The 21,301-nt window shown below is 50.7% G+C and overlaps 1 protein-coding gene across 2 annotated transcripts; it reads right to left on the reverse strand.

Moving 5' to 3' along the window:
• Nucleotides 1-4,087: 4,087 nt before the first annotated feature.
• On the reverse strand, nt 4,088-20,839 carry IVD (isovaleryl-CoA dehydrogenase). Of its 2 annotated transcripts, XM_084958434.1 has the most exons (13): nt 20,660-20,839; nt 18,345-18,434; nt 18,081-18,132; nt 14,271-14,440; nt 12,821-12,914; nt 12,480-12,616; nt 10,976-11,072; nt 9,600-9,693; nt 9,039-9,120; nt 7,894-7,998; nt 7,720-7,792; nt 5,472-6,865; nt 4,088-5,159 (listed from the first exon to the last, which is right to left on the reverse strand). In XM_084958434.1, exons 1-12 carry the CDS (start codon nt 20,810-20,812, stop codon nt 6,732-6,734), a joined length of 1,281 nt encoding a protein of 426 aa, XP_084814560.1. In that variant the 5' UTR covers nt 20,813-20,839; the 3' UTR covers nt 4,088-5,159; nt 5,472-6,731.
• Between the last annotated feature and the right edge of the window lie 462 nt (nt 20,840-21,301).

Consider the following 21,301-nt stretch of genomic DNA (forward strand, 5'->3'; position numbering starts at 1 on the left):
TTGTCTTTTGTTTTTTGTCTTTTCTAGGGCTGCACCCGCGGCATATGGAGGTTCCCAGGCTAGGGGTCTAATCGGAGCTGTAGCTGCCGGCCTAGGCCACAGTGACAGCAACGCCAGATCTGTGACCAACACCATAGCTCACGGCAACACCAGATCCTTAACCCACTGAGCGAGGCCAGGGATCGAACCCACAACTCATGGTTCCTAGTCAGATTGGTTAACCACTGAGCCACGACGGGAATTCCTGGTGCCTCCGTTTTATAAGCCCCAGGCAGGGAAGCAATGATGTACATTCTGGTTGTTATCTAGCTCCCCTCCCCCCTGCCAAAAAGAAGCTCCTGGTGTTGGCCCCAAGGCTGGTGTGCCACCTCTGTCCTGGGTCATCTCTGGTGGCATCATTCTAAAAAACCCAGGCACACAAAAACTTTGGAAAACAATTTGGAATTACCCAGTAAAGTAATATACCCTACATATATCCTACAACACAGAAATTCCATTCCTGGGAAAATACCTGGAGACTCTAACACACATAAACTGGGAGACACATGTAGAATGTTTTAGTGTGGCCCCAAACTGGAAACAACCCAAATGTCCATCAACACAAGAATGGATAATTCAATTGCAGTATTTTCACAGAATGGAATACTATACAAGAAAAAAAATTGAACAAATTATAGCTCCACTCATTAACATGAATGAATTTTAAAGACAGAGGAATATATTCAGTATGAGACCCATTGCACGAAGCTTAAAAACAGTCAATTAAGGAGTTCCCTTGTGGTGCAGTTAAGGATCTGACATTGTCACTGTAGTGGCTCAGATCACTGTTGTGGAGCAGGTTCGATCTCTGGCCTGGGGAACTTCCACATGATTCAGGGGCAGCCAACCCCCCTCCCCCCAAAAATCAAGGCAATCAAAATACTATTGTTTAGAGAGACACACAGAGGTAAGAAGCCATAAAGAAAAGTGAGGCAAGGGCTGTCACTAAACTCAGGACTATGGTTCCTCTAGGGAGAACGTGTAAGGGGCAGCCACACTGGCTTCTAAGGTACTTGTAATGCTCTCTTTGTTGGCCTAGGTACTGAGTACACAGAAGTTTTAGTATTATTCACACTGCATATATATGTTACATACTCTTCTTTTTTGGGGGGAGGGGTCTTTTTAGGGCTGCACCCACAGCACAGGGAAGTTCCCAGGCTAAGGGGTGAATCGGAGCTGTAGCTGCTGGCCTAAGACACAGTCACAGCAACCCAGGATCTGAGCCACATCTGTGACCTATACCACAGCTCACAGCAATGCCGGAGCCTTAACCCACTGAGTGAGGCCAGGGATCGAACCTGCGTCCTCATGGATCCTAGTCAGGTTCGTTACTGCTGAGCCATGATGGGACTCCACATACTCTTCTGTATATACTATACACTTTATACAAGGGAAGAAAAGGACAGTGTGTGCCCCGACTCTGCCCTCTTTTTTTATCCAATCCCTGTGCTTGTCCTCAGCTGGCAGGGTAGGGTGGGGAACCCAGGGTCCCTCATCATAGTTTCTTTCTGTTTCTGAGGGGCTCAGAGGACTATGGGAGGTGAGGCCTCCCCTCTGCAGCTGGGCCCTAGCAACTCCAGGGTGGGAAGGCCTAGGGGAAGCAGGACCAGGCCAGGCCGGCTGACTCTGCTGTCTCTGCCAACTCTGGGGATTAGGCCAGGCTCTGGCCCACCTGTTGTTTCACTCATTCAGCATGAACATAGCACTGAGTGAGTGCTTACTGTGAGCACTGGGTGTTGTTGGGAGGGTTCAGCTGAGTGAGAAAGGTCATTGACCTCAAAGATCTGTACAGTATAGAAGTAATCACATATACAAATAACTACGGTACCAGCGAAATCTGAGCTAAGTGTCACATGACACTTTTTTCTAAAATGCTTCAACAAATATTTGTTGAGCATCTATTATGTGCCAGCAACCATGCCAGACTGTGAGCACATAAAGGCAGTTCCATCACAAGCCTGACTCTAAAGTTCTTAGCCTAATGCTAGGGAAACAGACACAGATGAGACAAACACAACAGTGGGGAAAGCCTGCTCCTGCAGGTATGCCTGGGGAGAAGCAAGAAGGAACCCCTCTTGGGATAGGGGAAACGAGGACAGAGAAGTGGGCAAGATCAGAGAAGGGCAGCCTTCCTGAAGGAGACAGTCCCTGAACTGAGTCTTTAGGGAGGAGGAAGCAAGAGCAAGGTGAGGGGCTAGGACATCCTCCACAGAGGGACCAGCTGGGGCAAAGGCACAGGGTCAGAAACAGTGGCAGGAGGACTGTTTGCAACTAGAACACAAGTACTGGGCAGGGGTGGGGAGAGGGGCAGCCAGGGGGGAAGGCTTGATCAGATGAGTCAGATCTGCCTTGCAAAACCTTAGACAGTTGTTGTAGAAACTTTTTTTTTTGGTCTTTCTGTCTTTTGAGAGGTTCCCAAGCTAGGGGTCCAATCCGAGCTATAGCTGCCAGCCTACACAACAGGAACAGCAACCCCAGATCCGAGCTGGGTCCTGTGACCTATACTACAGCTTATGGCAACGCCGGATCTATAACCCACTGAGCAAGGCCAGGGATCGAACCCACACACTCATGGTTTCTAGTTGGGTTCGTTAACCACTGAGCCACGACAGGAACTCCTCCTAGGTATTTTTTTAAATTGCCTTTTTAAAGTGGCCTTTCCTGTATGAAATGACACAAGATAGAGAATAGCCGGCCTCCCCCCCCCCCATGTCCTCATTTGGCAAAATAAAACGTCCATAGAGCCCTATGCACCCTGAAATCCAACACTGGGAGCCTCCAGGCCTAGCACCCTGCTTCTGCGGCAGGCGGCCGGCAGGGGTCAGGCGAGCTCCACGCAGGGCCCATAGAGCGGCGCCTGAGCCCGCCAGCCAGAGCCGTGCACCTCAACGAACGGGCGTCTCTGGGGAGGGGGCAGAGGGAGGACCTTGGACCTGTCCTAGGCTGGGGGTCGTAACTAACAGCCCTGGGTCTCAGCTTCCCCTGGTGGGGTGTGGGCTGTGCGCCCCTCCCCGACCCCCACGCCTAGCTGCTGACACCAGCTCTGGCTGCACTGGGCGGCAGGGGTCTGGGTGTGGCTAGTTCAGCCACCACCCAAGGTTTATTCGGCTACCCTGGGCAGCTCACCGGTCTTCTGGAAGGGGGCCTCCGCGCAGCCTTGTCTTCTGCACTGAGTTGTGGCGATCAAGGAGCTAAAGTACGAGGTCTATGTAGGTGAGGGACTGTTGTTACCAGGTTTTATGGGTTTGGAATTAGGACTCAGGCCTCTGGGGAAGTTACCCTCTAGGCCCCAAATCAGGTGTTCTAAAAGGTTGCTTGTGCTTCAGAATTACCCTTGGAGATTTGATTAAGTCTGGGGCCCCTCCAGGAATCTGCATTTTTTACAGGTTGCCAAATTCTACTAAAGGGTATGCCCAGACCACACTTGGAAAAACATTCCCTTAACTTCTGTTGCCATCCCACAGGGTAAGCAGGAGGAAAACAAAGAGTGGGATGGCAGTCAACAAGGGAGCTGGGCCCATATGACCCACCTGAAACTGTAGTGGAATGAGGCAGCCCAGGAAGAAGTGGTGCTAACCCTGGGCTGTAGAGTTGCACGATAGGGGTAAACAACCCCAGTCTCGAGAACTGGGTGCCCCCTGCTCTTCCACCATTCATGACTCTTGCTACACTTTTTGGGCTGTTTTCCCCCTGCTTTTTAAGGGCCACACCCACAGCACGTGGAAGTTCCCAGGTTAGGGATCGAATTGGAGCTGCAGCTGCCAGCCTACACCACAGCCACAACAATGATGGATCTTTCCTTAACCTACTGAGCAAGGTCAGGGATTGAATCACATCCTCATGGATCCTAGCTGGGTTCATTACCACTGAGCCACAACGGAAACACCTGGCTTTATTTTTAAACATTTCACATACAGTATCAGGAGAAAGATCATTCTCCCCAAGTTGGTGGCAGGGCTTCATCACCCACACCAACTGGTTAAAACATACCATTCTGTCACATTCTGAACATCTTGGGCTGGTTGTTCCAGATACACTTGAAACCAAATAAAACCACCATTTTATTTTATTTTTGTATTTTTAGGGCTACAACCGGGGCATATGGAGGCTCCCAGGCTAGGGGTCAAATCGTAGCTACAGCTGCTGGCCTATGCCATGGCCACAGCAACATGGGATCTGAGCCATGTCTGTGACCTGTACCGCAGCTCACGGAAATGCTGGATCCTTAACCCAATGAGCAGGGCCAGGGATTGAACCTGCATCCTCATGGACATTAGTTGGGTTTGTTACTGCTGAGCTACAATGGGAACTCCCAAGATCATTTTAGCCACATTCCTCTCCAGCACAACAAGGAGCAGGGTAGGCAAGAAGCCCTGGATACACAAGCCTCTCAGGACAGGACTGGGCTGGGGCTGGTAAAGAGCTAAAACCACCTGTCAGAAGCATCAGGCTGGGGACAGCTCTTGGCTACAGGCCAGGACTAGTAGTTAGAAGAGGCACCACTGGGCTGCAGGCCAAGAAAACCAGTTCTCTCTTAGGGACCTTCGATGGGGTGGGACAACCCAAACCTTTTCCACTGTGCTCCATCCAGGTGGACGTGCAAGGGGGCCCCAGGCTGGCATTCTCAGAACCCCTATTTCTGCTGGTCTGGATTCTATCTCCAGTTCTGATCTTGGGAAAATCGAGTTGTCTTGATTTTTATATTTTTGTCTTTTGAGGGTCGTACCCACGGCATACGGAGATTCTCAGGCTAGGGGTCTAATCGCAGTTGTTGCTGCCAGCCTATGCCAGAGTCACAGCATTGCCAGATCTGAGCCACATCCACAGCTCACAGCAATGCCGGATCTTTAACCCACCAAGCAAGGCCAGGGACTGAACCCGCAACCTCATGGCTCCTAGTTGGATTCATTTCTGCTGAGCCACAATGGGAACTCCTATTTTATTTTGTCTTTTTAGGGCATATTGAGGTTTGCAGGCTAGGGGTCTAATTGGAACTGTAGCTACTGGCCTACACAATAGCCACAGCAACACCAGGGATCAAACCTGCATCCTCATGGATACTAGTCAGATTTGTTTCCGCTGAGCTTCGACGGGAACTACTGTCTTGATTTTTAAAAACACTTTGGGGAGTTCCCGTCGTGGCGCAGTGGTTAACGAATCCGACTAGGAACCATGAGGCTGCGGGTTCGATCCCTGCCCTTGCTCAGTGGGTCAAGGTTCCGGCGTTGCCGTGAGCTGTGGTGTAGGTCACAGACGCGGCTCGGATCCTGCGTTGCTGTGGCTCTGGCGTAGGCTGGCAGCTACAGCTCCGATTCGACCTCTAGCCCGGGAACCTCCATATGCCGCAGGAGCGGCCCAAGAAATGGCAAAAAGACAAAAAAAAAAAAAAAAAAAAAAAAAAAAAAAAAAAAAAAAAAAAAAAATAAAAACACTTTGGGATGGTTTCAGGAAATTTACGAGCTTCTCTCAAGCTCCAACACTCTTACCACTGTGGCTCGCTCTCTTTTTTTTTGAACATCACTAGGAGGTCTGGGAAAGGGAGGTTGAGAACTTCTTTATCCTAAGAGCTGTTTCGTCCCCCCCCCCCCCCGCCACGCCGCCCGCCCCACCAATAAGCAATGAGTAGGCTGAAGGGCAGGAGCAGAACCTGGACCAGCCACTCTCCAAGGACAGAGAGCTGGAGCCAGACAGAGGGCAGTAGCAAATAGAGTCCTTCTCCCCCAAAACCACCAGTTAAGAAGCAGATGGGTTTGCTTCATAATGTTTAATACAAAACTGCAGCAGCCGCTGTGCAGTTGTAACAAAATTAGCCATAGGGTGTCCAGAGAAAGGTATGTGGACAGCCTTGGCTGGAGCTGAGCCAGCCAACCCAGGCCTGCTGCCCAGTCAGCTGTGGGCTGTCATGTGGCCAGGGCTGGATGGTGGCAATGTCAGCACAGTGCTGGGCAGCATTGAGCCCGCCCTTCACGAGCATGCTGACCTCTGCCCTACTGTAGGCTCTGGATGGCACAGATGTTGAGATGCCTATTCCCAGAGTGCCACCCCAGTATGGTAGGATTTCAGCCCTAAAGACTAAGGGATGGGAGTTCCTGCTGTGGCAAAATGCAATCAGCAGCGTCTTTGCAGTACCAGGATGCAGGTTCGATCCCTGGCCTGGCGCGGTGGGTTAAGGATCGACATTGCCGCAGCTGTGGTATAGGTTGCAACTGCAGCTCAGATCTAATCCCTGGCCCAGGAACTCCATGCACTGTGGGGTAGCAAAAAAAAAAAAGGATTGAGGGACGGAGGGACTGCTGCAGAGGCAGTGCCCACTCACAAGCTGCTGGAGCTGATGCCTCTGGAAACTGGCAGAAACAAAGGCTAGGTTTGGGGGGGTACCTTTCCCCAGAAAGAAAAGAGCCTATCAAGTTCAAATTCATAGAGAGTGGCAATGCTTCTGGTGTGCTTGAGCACAGGGTTCCCTGGCGGAGGTACACCCGAGATAAAGGTACCTGCCCTGGGAGGTGAGGGCATCAGGCTCAGAGAGGGCAAGGGCACATAGCCATCCAAGGAGCCCCAGAAAAGCCAGCGTGCTTCCTGAGAAGTCCATTTGAAGCCACTGCATGTTTTTCCTGGGTTGGCAGGAGCTGCCCCATCTCTCCTTCCAGAGAAAGGCCTTGAGGTGCCGGGGAAGGAAGCAAAGGATCTTGGGGTTAGTGGAAGTCTGTGTTGAAGGCTCTCCCGATGATCAGCCGCCTCACCTCACTGGTGCCAGCCCCAATCTCATACAGCTTGGCATCTCGCAGAAATCGGCCCATGGGAAAGTCGTTGATGTAGCCATTGCCACCTGCAGCCGTGGTTTGGACAGAGAAGAGAGGACAACGGGAAAAATAATGGGCAGTGAGCACAGCAAGGAGACCCAGTTCATAGACATGGGTTAGGAGGAAAGACTGATTGAAGAAAAGCAGAAAAAGAGGGTGAGAGGGAGGGTGTGGGGAATATCAAGTGGTGGGGAGGGTGGACAGGAAGCTGGAAGGCCACTCAAAGCGCTGAGGAGGCCAGGCAAAGGTGGGGGAGAACCCCTGGCAGATAGGGAGATGGGGGACAAGAACCTACTGCACAGCACTTACTGGGTGCCAGGCCCAGAGGGGGAGTAATTTGTACAAGTCACAAAGTCCAACAGTGGTAGAGCTGGGATTCAAACCTAGCCCATCTGGCTCAAGCTTGCAGTTTTTTGGGGGTTTTTTTGTTTTTCTTTTTCAGACATACCTATGACATATGGAAATTCCCAGGCCAGGGATCGAATCCAAGACACATCTGCAACCTATGCCACAGCTGTGGCAATTCTGGATCCTTAACTAACTGTGCCAGGCTAGGGATCAAACTGGTGCTATCACAGAGATAAGACATCATTAACCCACTGCACCACGGTGAGAACTGCTCAAGCCTGTGCTCTTAACCCCTGTGTGCCATTGAGAACAGGCTGTTCCACCTGGGAGGCAGCTGACTTCCCCATTTCCTGGCATCCACAGGACTAGGTGAGGAGGGTGGGGTCGGGTTGGGGCACTGCTGAAGGTAGTAGCAAGTTGTGGCCTCTGGTAGTTTTCCCATTTACGTTTCCATGTCCACCCAGTACCTGGGGCATAAGGAGCCTCAAGGTGCAGCCCAGGTGAAGCAGAGTGAGAGGTGGAGGCCACTCACCCAAACACTGGATGCCGTCCAGGGCTACCTTTGTGGCACACTCGGCACTGTAAAGAACCACGCCAGCACAGTCCTGCAGAGGAGGTGCCAGGTCAGGTGGGCTGCCCGGGCGATGTGGAGGTGGCCCAGCCACCACCTCTGCCCCATGTACCCTTCTCTGGGTCCGGTCCTTACCTTGGGGGTACAGTGGCCCTCATCACAGGCCTTGGCGACATTGTAGACATACTGCCGACAGGCCATGAGGCGGGTGTACATGTCTGCCATCTTTCCCTGCATCAGCTGCGCACAAAGGGAGGTCACAGTTCAGTGTGCTGGAGGAGTTCCTGCTGTGGCTCAGCAGTAACAATCCTGACTAGTATCCATGAGGATATGGGTTCCATCGCTGGCCTCACTCAGTGGGTTGAGGATCCAGCGTTGCCACAAGCTGAGGTGTAGGTCGCAGACAAGGCTCGGATCCCGCATTGCTGTGGCTGTGGTGTAGGCCGGCACCTCTAGCTTGGATTCAGCCCCTAGCCTGGGAGCCTCCATATGCTGCAGGTGTGGCCCTAAAAAGCAAAAAAAAAAAAAAAAAAAAAAAAAAAATCATTCCCTTAGTTACCAAAAGCAGGTCTGCAGTGGCAACCCGACAGCCTGGAATGGGTGGAATGGGGACCCAGGGCACAGAGAAATGGGACTTGCCTAGCATGACAGAGATGACCTGGAGTCAAGACCAGAGAGCAGCCGCTGCACTGTGAACACCGTGCCCTGAACTGGCCCCCCACCCGCTGACCCTCGTGACTGTCCTCAGCACAGAAAGCATGACTTGAAAGGTCACTCCCTCCCCACAACCTGCCCGCCTTCCCCTCCAACCCTACAGCGCCCTGTTCCTTCATCTGGAACAGGAAGGGAGAGGAACCTCTCGACAGCTTCCAAAGCCAAGTAGCTCACTGAGGAAACCTGCGCCCTAAACATGCAAACTGTTTTGTTTTTTGCTCTTTAGGGCCGCACGTGTGGCATATGGAAGTTCCCAGGCTAGGGATCGAATTGGAGCTGCAGTTTCCAGCCTATGCCATAGCCATGCCAGATCCAAGCCATGTCTGTGACCTACACCACAGCTCAGGGCAACACCAGATCCTTAACCCACTGAGCAAGGCCAGGGATTGAACCCACATCCTTATGAATACTAGTCAGGTTCATTTCCACTAAGTCACAACACGAACTCCCAAACTCATTTTTGCTGGGGAGGGCTAGTAAATGCCCACAGCACGTGCCCCCTGTGCTCATTTGTTAAAACATGAACTGAACGAAGGAGTACATTTCAACAGAAATGCTCCACTCACCTGGAAGTGGCCGATCTTCTGGCCAAAGGCTTCCCTCATGTGCAGGTAGGGAATGGTGTGGTCAAGGACAGCCTGCATGAGCCTGTAAGAAGGAGCGAAACACTGGCCGAGAGGCCTGTCACCCCACTTCTGGCTGGAGGTGCAAAAGGCTAGTGTGGAAAGGCCTTAGGGGCAGCTCAGTAAGACAAGGCACTGGCATCCCAGGAAGGAGAAAGGGAGCGTAAGGACTCTTGTCATCCTGCCCTGTCACCACACTACCCAGTCCTTGTAGCCCTTCCCTGAGACCAGGTAGAATGGTGGGACTGTGTAGATGGTTAGAGCCCAGGCATCCTGCTTCACATCTAACTAAGCAGGCAGAATAACACCTGAGGCCTTTTGTCTATCACCTAATGATACTTGTCTTCAGTGCGAAGAAAATAAACATGAGAGAGAAGGTTCTTTTTTGTCTCCAAGAGAGAATGTGCAGCAGCCAGGTGGTGGCCGCCAAGGGGAAGACTGCAGGGGTACCACCTGCCCGAGGAGGCTGCAAGAGCCCAGCTCCCTCCTGAGCCTCACACTCACCCGAGGGGCCCACCAGCCAGCACCAGCCGCTCCAGGTCCAGCCCACTCATCAGCACGTAGACGCCCTTACTTAGTTGGCCCAGGATGTTGACAGCTGCCGGGAAAGTGCTGGTCAGGCGGGAGAGGGCTGTCCACAGCCACACTGCCTTTATAAAAGCTGCTGGGTTTGGTAATGTGGCTCTCTCCCAAGACACTAAAATGTGTTACCTGACCTTCAACAAAGGTTCCAGGTGAGGAAAAGGATGGAGTTTACCATTTCTAGTCAGAAGTGGAGCTTGCTAGAGGGGACAGCCCCCCCTCTCCCCACCCATCCACAAGACCAGACCACAAAGGATCAATCCTTAAATCTTCCCCTTCTCGAGCTGCCTTGGGTAGGAAAGAATCAAAGCTAGTTTGGTCTAGAAGTCATCCAGCCCCTCCTTACTTCTGTTTTCACACCTGTGCCCATAAAGGAACCAGAGAATTATTCTGTCCCCAGGTTGAGTCTGCTCTGGTCAATATTACCCTCCCCCTGCCCCAGGGTGGTTCGTGGAAGTCTGTCCAGGAGAAGGACCATTTGGCACTACTGACAGAAACTGCCGAGCATCTCCACACACACACCCTGGAAGCCAGGACACTGGGTGGCCTGGGGAAGTGTGAGCAGGAAGCTGAGTGCAAACAGTAGACACCACTGACCTGCCTTTAATGCTAATAGACTTCTTCTTGCCCACAGTGAAGGCTCTGCACCCATCACCCCTCCCTAGATGGTCCTTATAACCAAAGTACACTTCTTTCAGGTGGCAGATTGTGGGAGAGAGGGATGGTTTATGACTGAGGCACAGAGCCAACCTAACTGGTGATCAAATCTGTGCCTTTGGTCTCGTTAGCACATGACAATGGTGCTGGCCTCTCGTGATGAGGAACCTTTATACTTCAGGGGAGAAAATGCTAATAAACTGAACAGCCTTCCCTTACCAAGTCCAGCTTCCATCAGTTTATTTAGATTTTTTTTTTTTTAGCATCATTAATGAATCCCTCACACAGGCTGTACAGGCAAAGGTACATGCAAGGAAATCTGAAGGACGTGAGTGGGTGAGGGCAGATCTTTCTTCTGGAATACCAGCTCCAGGCATGGTATTTTCCACATAGGAAACACACCATGCTCCCCTGCAGCCATGGTCAGGCCTCCAGCTGCAGGGGCTCTGGCCGTAGGACAGCTGTCCAGCCTGAGCCCCATACTTAAGAGCCAGAGGACAAGGGCACAGTGGCAGGCCTGCTGTCTGGCTACATGTCATTGGTGAGCTAGCAACGGGAGGTGAGGCTTTCCAACCCATAGATGGACCTTCACAGTTTGTGATGGGGTCGGGACAGGGCCTCCCCCATTCTCGGAAACTCACCAGGAACCTTGCAGTCTTCAAAGATCAGCTCACAGGTATTAGAGCCTCTCATCCCCAGCTTGTCCAGCTTCTTGGAGGTGCTGAAGCCTGGCATACCCTTGATGGGAACAAAAGGTGGCCCAGATTACAAAGCACCAAGGGGGCCAGGGAAAGGGAAGACCTCGAGAAGTACCCACCTTTCCATCAAGTGCATCTACTCACCTGGTACACCAGCGTCCTACCTCCATGTTCCACTCCTGGAGTCGCTGGCCTAAACCCTACCCGCCCCCCATTCCCCCTGCTACTGGCAGCATTCTCCCCAGTTCCCATGGAGCAGTTCTTGCCCAATGAAACACCAGATGCCTGAGGCTGTCCTGACCCCTCCTGGCTCTGTTTTCTTTCCTCAAGGGAAATCACTTCCAAGACACTCTCGCCAGCCCACTTGATCCTTTGCCTCCTTGTTCATCTGCCACCTCATGAAGTCCCACCAGGGATTAAGTCAACCACCTGCAGCATTTTGGCCTGAACTGATCAGATGAAGTGCACTGCCAGCTGCTGCTTCCTCCTCCTCCAGGAAGATGACTCAACTTGGAGCACTCTCATCTCAGCCACAGGCTTTGGGCTACTCACTTTTCTTGCCCTCCAGTCCCAGTCAGCTACTCCCTCTCTCTCCCTGTTCCCTACAGAGGGTACTGCACCCCTTTACAACACTCATGCATGAAACTCTCTACCAACTCTCCTTGTCTCTGACTCCAGTGGCCATCAGGCAGGAGGTTCTTCTACCACCACCTGTCCTGGGCCCAGGATCCAACTGGTGCCAGAGCAGTGATAACACCAGCTCTTTAACCCACTGCACCACCAGGGAACTCTCCCATCCTTTTTTTGGTCTTTTTGGAGCCACACCTGTGGTACATGGAGGTTCCCAGGCTAGGGGTCGAATCAGAGCTGTAGCTGCCAGCCTATGCCACAGCCACAGCAACGCTGGATCCTTAACCCACTGAGTGAGGCCAGGGATCGAACCCACATCCTCATGGATTCTAGTCAGATTTGTTTCTGTTGCACCACGAAGGGAACTCCCAGAATGCTCCCATTCTTTAAAACAAACTCAAACTCTCCACTTTTCATTCTAACTCCTGCTCTGTCTCCCTGTGCTTTTACTAACAAGACTTAGAAGGTGCAGGCCCCAGGCTCCACCTGCATGCTCACTCACACCTCGAGCTCCCATGGCTGCTCTCTCTCCAGGTCCACCAGTGACACCCTGATTGTCAAAGCCAGTGGCCTCCTTTCAGTTCTTACCTTCCTGAACCAACCGCACAGCCTTGCCCCATGGACGGCTCCACTATCCTCAGACTTGACCAATCCTCCCCAACTCCACTTTCTGGCCACCCGCCTTTCAGTCCCCTCTCCTGCCTCAGCCCCGCCCCCAGAGGGAGTCTTGGCAGAGGAAACAATACTGATCTCGGAAGAGATCACCTCTGGGACCACTTTCCAGAGACCAAGGCCTCTCGCCCTGCCATACACTCACCTTCTCCACAATGAAGGCTGTGATGCCCCGAGAAGGTGGCACAGCAGCCAGATCTGTCTTGGCATAGACAACAAGGACATCAGCATCAGGGCCATTGGTGATCCAGAATTTGCTGCCATTCAGGACATAGTAATCTCCTAAGGACAGGAAATTGGCTACTTGAACAAGCTGTGTGGGCTTTGTCTTAGCCAGTCAGTCCATAGATTTTCTGTTGAGCAAGAAGCTGTACAGCTGAGAAAGGCTTCTGGAAACCCAGGAAAGACCAATCCCCATCACTACTCCCTCACCTGCAACGTATGTCCCACTGCCCATTGCAGCTCATAGGTCAAGAGGCGCCTCACCCTTTTTGTCTGCTTTCAGCTTCATGGAGACAACATCGGAGCCAGCATTCGTCTCACTCATGGCCAGGGCTCCGATGTATTCACCACTGATCAGCTGCAAGGAAAACCCCAAAGGACCTCGTTATGGCTTCAGAAGTACCCTATGGTGGCTCACAGATACTGCCTGGTCACATGATACCCCTTCGAACTTCTCAGACCAGGGTAAAGATCAAGTCCTAGAAGAGAAACCCCATATTCACAAGGCTGAAGCTATCTCTCCTTTTCCCACTCCCTCTGCAAGGGATGCTAGTCCTAGGCTTCCGTTTCTTAAAATGCTCTGCAAATGTTGTCCAGGGGCTCAGGTGTTCTGGCCCTATTTTTAATTTTTTTTTTTTCTTTGGCTGTGCCCACAGCATGTAGAAGTTCCCAGGCCAGGGATCGAACCCACACCACAGCTGTGACAACATTGGATTCTTACCCTGGCGAAACCACTTGGGAACTTATACTTTTAATTTTCTTGACTGACTTTTTTTTCTCTTTTTTTTTTTTAGATTTAGAAATAATTTTTTAAAATTCAAGTATAGTTGATTTACAGTGTTGGGCCAATTTCTGCTGTACAGCAAAGCAACTCAGTTATACATATACATACATTCTTTATTATTCTTTTCCATCATGGGTTATCCCAGGAGATTGGATACAGAGCCTGTGCTATATATACAGTAGGACCTTGTTTTTTGTTGTTGTTCTTGTTGTTTTCGTTTTTAGGGCTACACCTGAGGCACATGGAAATTCCCAGGCTGGGGGTTGATTTGGAGCTGCAGCTGCCGGCCTATGCCACAGCCATAGCAACACAGGATCCTTAACCCACCAAGCGAGGCCAGGGATCAAACCTGCATCCTCATGGATACTAGTTGTGTTTGTAACCCACTCAGCCACAGAGGGAACTCTGAGGCCTTTGTTGTTTTTGACTGAAGCATTTTTTTTTTTTGTCTTTTTAGGGCCACACCCACAGCATATGGAAGTTCCCAGGCTAGAGGTCAAATCAGAGCTATAGCTGCTGGCCTACACCACAGCTACAGCCACAGCCACGGGGGACCCGAACCATGTCTGCGACCTACACCACAGCTCACGGCAATGCCATATTCCTGACCTACTGAGCAAGACCAGGGATCAAACCCACACCCTCATGGATACTAGTTGGAGTCGTTTCTGCTGCACCACAACAGATACTCCCAACGCTTTTTTTTTTTTTTTGTAATTTATTTATTTTTTTTAATAATTTTTACTCTTTCCATTATAGTTGGTTTACTGAAGCATTTTAAAGCAGATCCCTGACCCCTTTCCTAGCCCTATCAGGTTCAGGGCAACATGCTACAGAGAACAAGTCTGGACTACCCTCCCAGTGGGAAGAGCTTCATGGCTGGTGGCTGCACTATGATATCAGTGTGTTCCTCCATTCCCGGTTCCTCACCTTGGGGAGGTACTTCTCCTTCTGGGCCTCGTTTCCATTCCGCACAATTTGGTTGAGGCAGAGGTTGGAGTGGGCACCGTAACTGAGGCCCACTGCTCCAGAGGCTCGGGATATCTCCTCCATCACCACCACGTGCTCCAGGTAGCCCAGGCCAGTGCCGCCGTACTGAACTGGGGGTGGGGGTGGGGCAGGGGAGTGGGAAGGACAGCCTGGGGTGAGGACACTGATAGGGATCTCACTTTTTTTTTTAAATTTTATTTATTTATTTATTTTTTGTCTTTTTGCCATTTCTTGGGCCGCTCCCTCGGCATAGGGAGGTTTCCAGGCTAGGGGTCGAATCGGACCTGTAGCTGCCAGCCTACGCCAGAGCCACAGCAACGCAGGATCCGAGCGGCGTCTGTGACCTATACCACAGCTCACGGCAACGCCGGATCGTTAACCCACTGAGCAAAGGCAGAGATCGAACCCGCAACCTCATGGTTCCTAGTCGGATTCGTTAACCACTGCGCCACGATGGGAACTCCAGGAATCTCACTTTTATTTATGGTACAGAAACATCCTTGCAGTACCTATTCCAAGTTCCCTCCAGCAAGATCAATAGGCTCATGCAGTGGATCCTGCTTATAAGCTCACAGAACTGATTTTGCCTGCTGCCCCTGGTCAGCTGAGGTGTGGTTCAGAAAACAGTCATTGCAGCTCCTGCTTTATCTCACAAAGATCTCTCTCTCTTTTTTTTTTCCTAATGGGCATACCCACAGCATATGGAGGTTCCAGGCCAGGGACTGAATCTGAGCCACAGCTTCCACTTGCATTACATCTTTTAACCCACTGTGCCAGGCTGGGGGATTGAACCTGCACCTCCACAGCAACCCAATTCTTAACCTACTACACCACAGCGGGAACTCTGCAGAGTTCCCTTGCTCTTAATGAAGAGGACCAGAGCACCCACTATTCAGAAGGCTATAAAGGTACCAACCCTGGGGAAGAAATGAAGGAAGACCTAGGGTTTATCAGAGAAACACAAGGAGGGAAGGTCAAAGCACTAAGAAAAGATACAAGGCAGAAAATGTGTGTGCAGAAGACCTGAGGAGGGTGTTTCATAGTGTAGGTTTGGGACTAAAGAAGCAGGGCCAGAGTTCCTGTCGTGGCGCAGCGGAAACGAATCTGACTAGGAACCATGAAGTTGCGGGTTCAATCCCTGGCCCTGCTCAATGGGTTAAGGATCCGGCATTGTCATGAGCTGTTGTGTAGAATGCAGATGTGGCTCAGATCTGGCATTGCTGTAGGCCAGCAGCTATAACTCCGATGTGACCCCCTAGCCTGGGAACCTCCATATTCTGTGGCCTTAAAAAGCAAAAAAAAAAAAAAAAAAAAGGAAAAAGAAAAAAAGAAGGGCTGGTAATGGGACAAAATCTGGTGAAAGAAAGTCTGGGAGTTTCTGCTGTGGCACAATGGCATCAGCAGTGTCTTGGGAGCACTAAGATGCAGGTTTGATCCCTAGCCCAGAGAGTGGATTAAGGATCCAGTGTTGCTGCAGGTGCACCTTAGGTCATGACAGTGGCTCCGATCTGATCCTTGGCCTGGGGGCTCCATATGCCGTGCATGCCAAAAAAAAAGAAAAAGAAAAGAAAGTCTGGTGAGCAGTGCAGCAGAAAGCAGAAGAGATGCTGGGAGGGGATTTCAGAACTCCTAATAAGAAATGTGTTTTGTTTCCTTTGCAACAGATCCAAAATCAAAGAAGCTGGGTTATCTGGTCACAGCCTCCCTTCCCTTTGATTCGTGTTCACTCTGGCTTGCCTAGGCTCTAGGGAAAGTTAGTTCAACCACCACAACTCCAAGAAGGAAAGCCCATAGGCAAGTGACTTTAGAAATAGCTACCAGGACACCATGTGGAAATCAGAACTCATATCTGGCTTTCTTTTCAGAATTCCCTCTGGTAAGTGTTTTCCTCTGATTCCTAACTGCCTCTTTCCATTATTGAGCATCTGATTCAGAAGCCTATTCTCTATGGGGGCTCATAAACCCCCAAGAGACACAGGGAGAGTCGTTTCTTTTTTAGTGCTGCAGGTACAGCACATGGAAGCTCCCAGGCTAGGGGTTAAATCGGAGATGTAGCTGCTGGCCTGCGCCACAGCCAAACCAGATCCAAGCTGCATGTGTGACCTACACCACAGCTCACGGCAATGCCAGATCCCTAGCCTAGGGCCAGGGATCGAACCTGCACCCTCATGGGTTCTAGTCGGGTTTGTTTCCACTAAGTCACAATACAAACTCTGAGAGAGTCTTACTCAAAAGTTTCCAGAAGCCTTCCCCCTACTATTGTATGTTAAGATAGTCTAAATTAATTTATAAGTGCTTTCATCATTACCCATGATGCAACATTCTATAATCAGCTTAAATCCCAAGAACTATCTCCGAGTGGTTAAGAGAGGAGGTAAGGAGAGGTATATCATGGTCTACCTCTATGCTAATGCCCAGCAAACACAGGCCAAGGCGTGGTGGGCCACCCAGGCTTTGGCCAGTAAGACCACAGGCTCATCATCTCTTTATTAGGCATGGGAAGCCAGGCATGGCCTCTCCTTTAGAGGCCAATACCTGAGCAGGGTCCATCAGTTCCCTGCCTTCTCCTCCTGGAAGCAAATACTAAAACCCACAAAGGATTCTATGCAGGCACAGGGATAGTTACCTCATGTGGAGGCTTGGACAGGCATCCTTCATGCCCACCCCACCCTCATCTGCTTCCAAATGAGCTCTAGGGCCAAGCTATGGGCAGAGGACACAGACAGTCCCTAAAGGGGCTGAGTGCTGCCCTGAGGGGTCCTGCCTAAATGCTACTAGTAGGCCAAAGCTTAGGGATTAGGGGAGGCAGCAAGACTGAAATGCTAAGACTACTGCTTGATCTGGAGTTTTCGAAATTCCCCAAACACCTGGGGGAACTCATTAAGCATGAAGAGTTCAAGAGTTGGGGTGAAGCAAGTGAACCACGCTGACTTTTTCCTTAGCGTCATCACTGCCTAAAGAAAAAGAGGACCTCCTGTTGTGGCTCAGCATAATGAACCCAACTAGTAACAATGAGGATGCAGGTTCGATCCCTGGCCTTGCTCAGTGTGTTGGTGATCTGGTGTTGCCATGAGCTCTGGTGTAGGTCGAAGACGTGGCTTGAATCCCTCGTTGCTGTGGCTGTGATGTAGGCCAGCAGCTGCAGCTCCAATTGGACCCCTAGCCTGGGAACCTCCATATGCCGCAGGTGCAACCCTAAAAAGCAAAAAAAAAAAAAAAAAAAAGAAAGAAAGAAACAGAAGAGTTTATTCTTGTCTGGCCAGCAGTGATTGAAATGGGCACTTAATCAGGTCAGGAGGGAGAAGGCTCTCAGATCCTTTGAGTATCATCTTTCCCCTCCTTTCCTACTTCTTTTGGCAATGGTGTTAAAGGGCATTCAAGAAAAGTTCTCTGAAAAAAAAAAAAAATAATAATAATAATAAAAAAAAAGGAGTTCCCGTCGTGGCGCAGTGGTTAACGAATCCGACTAGGAACCATGAGGTTGCGGGTTCGGTCCCTGCCCTTGCTCAGTGGGTTAACGATCCAGCGTTGCAGTGAGCTGTGGTGTAGGTCACAGACGTGGCTCGGATCCTGCGTTGCTGTGGCTCTGGCGTAGGCCGGTGGCTACAGCTCCGATTAGACCCCTAGCCTGGGAACCTCCATATGCCGCGGAAGCGGCCCAAAGAAATAGCAAAAAGACCAAAAAAAATAAAATAAAAAAATAAAAAAGAAAAAAGAAAAGTTCTCTGAAGGGAAAGAAAACATACTCACCAGGGGCTGTGATGCCCAAGACCCCCAGGTTCCCTAGCTGCTTCCAAAACTCCTGCCAACAGAACAGAGTGCAGTGGGTTGGGAGAAGGCAGCCAGTCACAGGTGCCTGGCACATCTGAAATAATGAGACCCAAACACTTCACAGAAAGGGGCTGCATTCTTAGAGAGCTTTCATTCATCAGAAGACTGGTGAGCCCTGCCAGGCAGCAATGCAGCTCCCACACTGCCCGCTCTGTCCCCCTTAGTGTGGGCCTCACGACTCACTCGCAGGTTCTTGAACTCGTTGCTTTGGTCGATCTCCTGGGCCTGGGGGGCTAGGTGCTCCTGAAGGAACTTAGTCATGGTCTGACGAAGCTAGAGGGAGACAAGTGGGCAGATGCAGCTGAAATAGTATAATACTGCCCCTGAGGACAGCATCACCACTACTGAGGGCCCCTTCAGGGAAACGGGCCACAGGTAACCTCACCAAACAGCATCGAAACAACACTTAGAGGCCCTACCAGTTTATGCTTCCTCAGAGATGATCTTCACCTCTCTTTCTGAAGAGCTTTTTTTTTTGTCTTTTTGGGGCCGCACCTGCCAGGATATGGAGGTTCCCAGGCTAGGGGTCGAATTTGACCTGCAGCTGCTGGCCTACACCACAGCCACAGCAATGTGGGATCCAAGCCACATCTGTGCCTACACAACAGCTCATGGCAATGCTGGATCCTTAACTGAGCGAGGCCAGGGACTAAACCTGCATCCTCATGGGTGCTAGTCAGATTTGTCTCCACTGAGCCACAACGGGAACTGCTAAAGATTTTTTTTTTTTTTTTAAGATTATCTTTCTTTTAATTTTCCTTTCTTAGGGCTGCACCTGTGGCCTATGGAAGTTTCCAGGCTAGGGGTTGAATTGGAGCTGTAGCTGCCTGCCTAAACCACAGTCACAGCAATGCCAGATCTGACCTGCATCTGCAACCTACACTGCAGCTTGAGGCAACATGAGATTCTTAATCTACTGAGTGAGGCCAGGGATCAAACCCACATCCTCATGGATATTAACTACTTGGGTTCTTAACCCACAAGGGGAACTCCCTGAAGATTCTTTTTTTAAATGTCACTCCCCTACATAAATCATTGCATGGCTTTCCACTGTACTTAAAGGAAAAACTCATTATATATATGTATGCATAACTGAGTCACTTTGTGTATACCTGAAACTAACAACATTGTAAATTAACTACACTTCAATTTTAAAAATGGTAAAAACGAAAACCAGAAACCAAAACAACCCCAACTCTTTACTCAGGACTAGAAGGCCCTGTGAGGTGACTCCCTGCAGGCCCTTCCAGCCTCCCCAAGTACCTTTCTCATCCCCAACTCACTGCTCTCCAGCCACACTCCCTTCAGTTCTCTGCACTTTCAGGCACTTTTAGACACACCAAAGCCTTTGGCTAAAAGGGATTATTACTCAAGAGAAATTAGAAACTCTTCTGGGCTGGGAGTTCCCATCATGGCACAGCAGAAACAATCCAACTAGGATCCTAGGATCCATGAGGATGCAGATTCAATCCCTGGCCTTGATCAGTGGATCAGGGATCTGGGCGTTGCTCTGAGCTGTGGTGTTGGTCACAGACGCAGGTCAGATCCTACTTTGCTGTGGCTGTGGTGTAGGCCAGTGGCTACGGCTCTAATTCTCCAATTTGACCCCTAGCCTGGGAACTTCCATATGCCTCGGGTGCAGCCCTAAAATGCAAAAAAAAAAAAAAAAAAAAAGGAAAGAACGAAAAATAAATTCTTCTGGGCTGGAAAGCTTGAGAACTAGGATTGAACACTTTCTGCCAGAAGTGATTCAAAACTCTATCTGCTGACTGTAAATGCAACTAGGCTTTGGCACTCTGGCCAAGTTCAGACAGTTGCTTAGAGCCATGGAAGAATCACTCTTCCAGGAATCCAAACCAGTGTCCAAGTGAACCCAGTCTCCTTCCCCCAAGAATGGCTCTGGTTCAGCTCCATTTTTATTTATTTATTTATTTATTTATTTATTGGTCTTTTTAGAGCCGCACCAGTAGCTGCCGGCCTGCACCATGGCCACAGCAAAGCGGGATCTGAGCCGCCTCTGCGACCTACACCACAGTTCAGCTCCATTTGTAACGACATCGTTCAAGTTTTTGTTCCACTTCGTACTCTGACAGGAGGGGTAGACTACAATGTGTATTTCACCCCCACCCCAAGGTGGGTATTCATATAAAGATTCTATGGTGATGATTAATCAGGCTCGAGGACCGCAGCCTTAGACAGTGTTGAGGTGTAAGAGTACTTCGGACAGATTACAGACCCTTTTGCCACACACGGATAACCTTGCCAACCCTCCACCAAAAAACCCCTCAGACTCCCTGGAGCGTTCCTGTCCGCAATTTCTCCACTAACTCCGACAGCTCAGCCTTGCTACCGCCACAGAGGGAAGGCTAAGGCCCGCTGCCGCCCCAGCGCTGGGGCTCCCTTATCAAAAGCGGCAGCTGAGTGAATTCCGCGCAGAAAAGCGCCCAGGCGACCACGAAGCAGGGAGAAGGGGCCGGGAAGGCGGTGGCGCTCCCTACCTGCTTCTGCTCCTCACTGAGACCATTGATCACATCATCCACCGGCAACAGCGAGCTGGCCTGCTGGGTAATCAGGCCACTGAACGCCTGTAGCTGCGGCCGCGGCCTCCAGCTCGCAAAGCGCCTACCGAGTAGCCAAGCTGAAGCCGCCATCTCTGCCTTGTAAGGGGAGCTGGAAGTAAAGCAGCCTTGAGCCAGGCACACCCACACGCTCCACCAGTCCGCGATTTTGCAGACGCCAACTAATTGGCGAGGGGGTGGGTCCCCATAAGCCAATCACCCTCCGTTGCCCGCTGAAGGCCCCTCGATCATTGGAAGCGGCACCAGCCAATCGGCGGTGACCGCCAGCAGAAACACGCCCTGAAGGGAAAGGGTGCTAGCTGGGAGATGTGGGAGGTGAGGGCTGTCATCATTGGTTTGTCTTTTTTAAGTAGATGAGCCGGAAAAGTGTCTTCCTTTTTTTTGAGGGGCGGCTATAGTGTTCCCCCCTGCGTGGAAAATAGCAGTCCTAACTGCAGAAGGCTGTGAGAAAGCAAATGCTAGAACAGCAAATGGAAAAATCCGCCAATGCCCCAGAGTGGTCTATACATTGTTAAAGCAAATCTGGGAGAAGAGCGCTTGCTCTAGGGTGCATTCTGGTTA

The sequence above is a fragment of the Sus scrofa genome, chromosome 1, assembly GCF_054392235.1.
Source record: "Sus scrofa isolate SSC_HxYL_T2T_F1_AM1 chromosome 1, Sscrofa_HxYL_maternal_Yorkshire_Landrace_v2.0, whole genome shotgun sequence".
NCBI classification, from domain to species: domain Eukaryota; kingdom Metazoa; phylum Chordata; class Mammalia; order Artiodactyla; family Suidae; genus Sus; species Sus scrofa.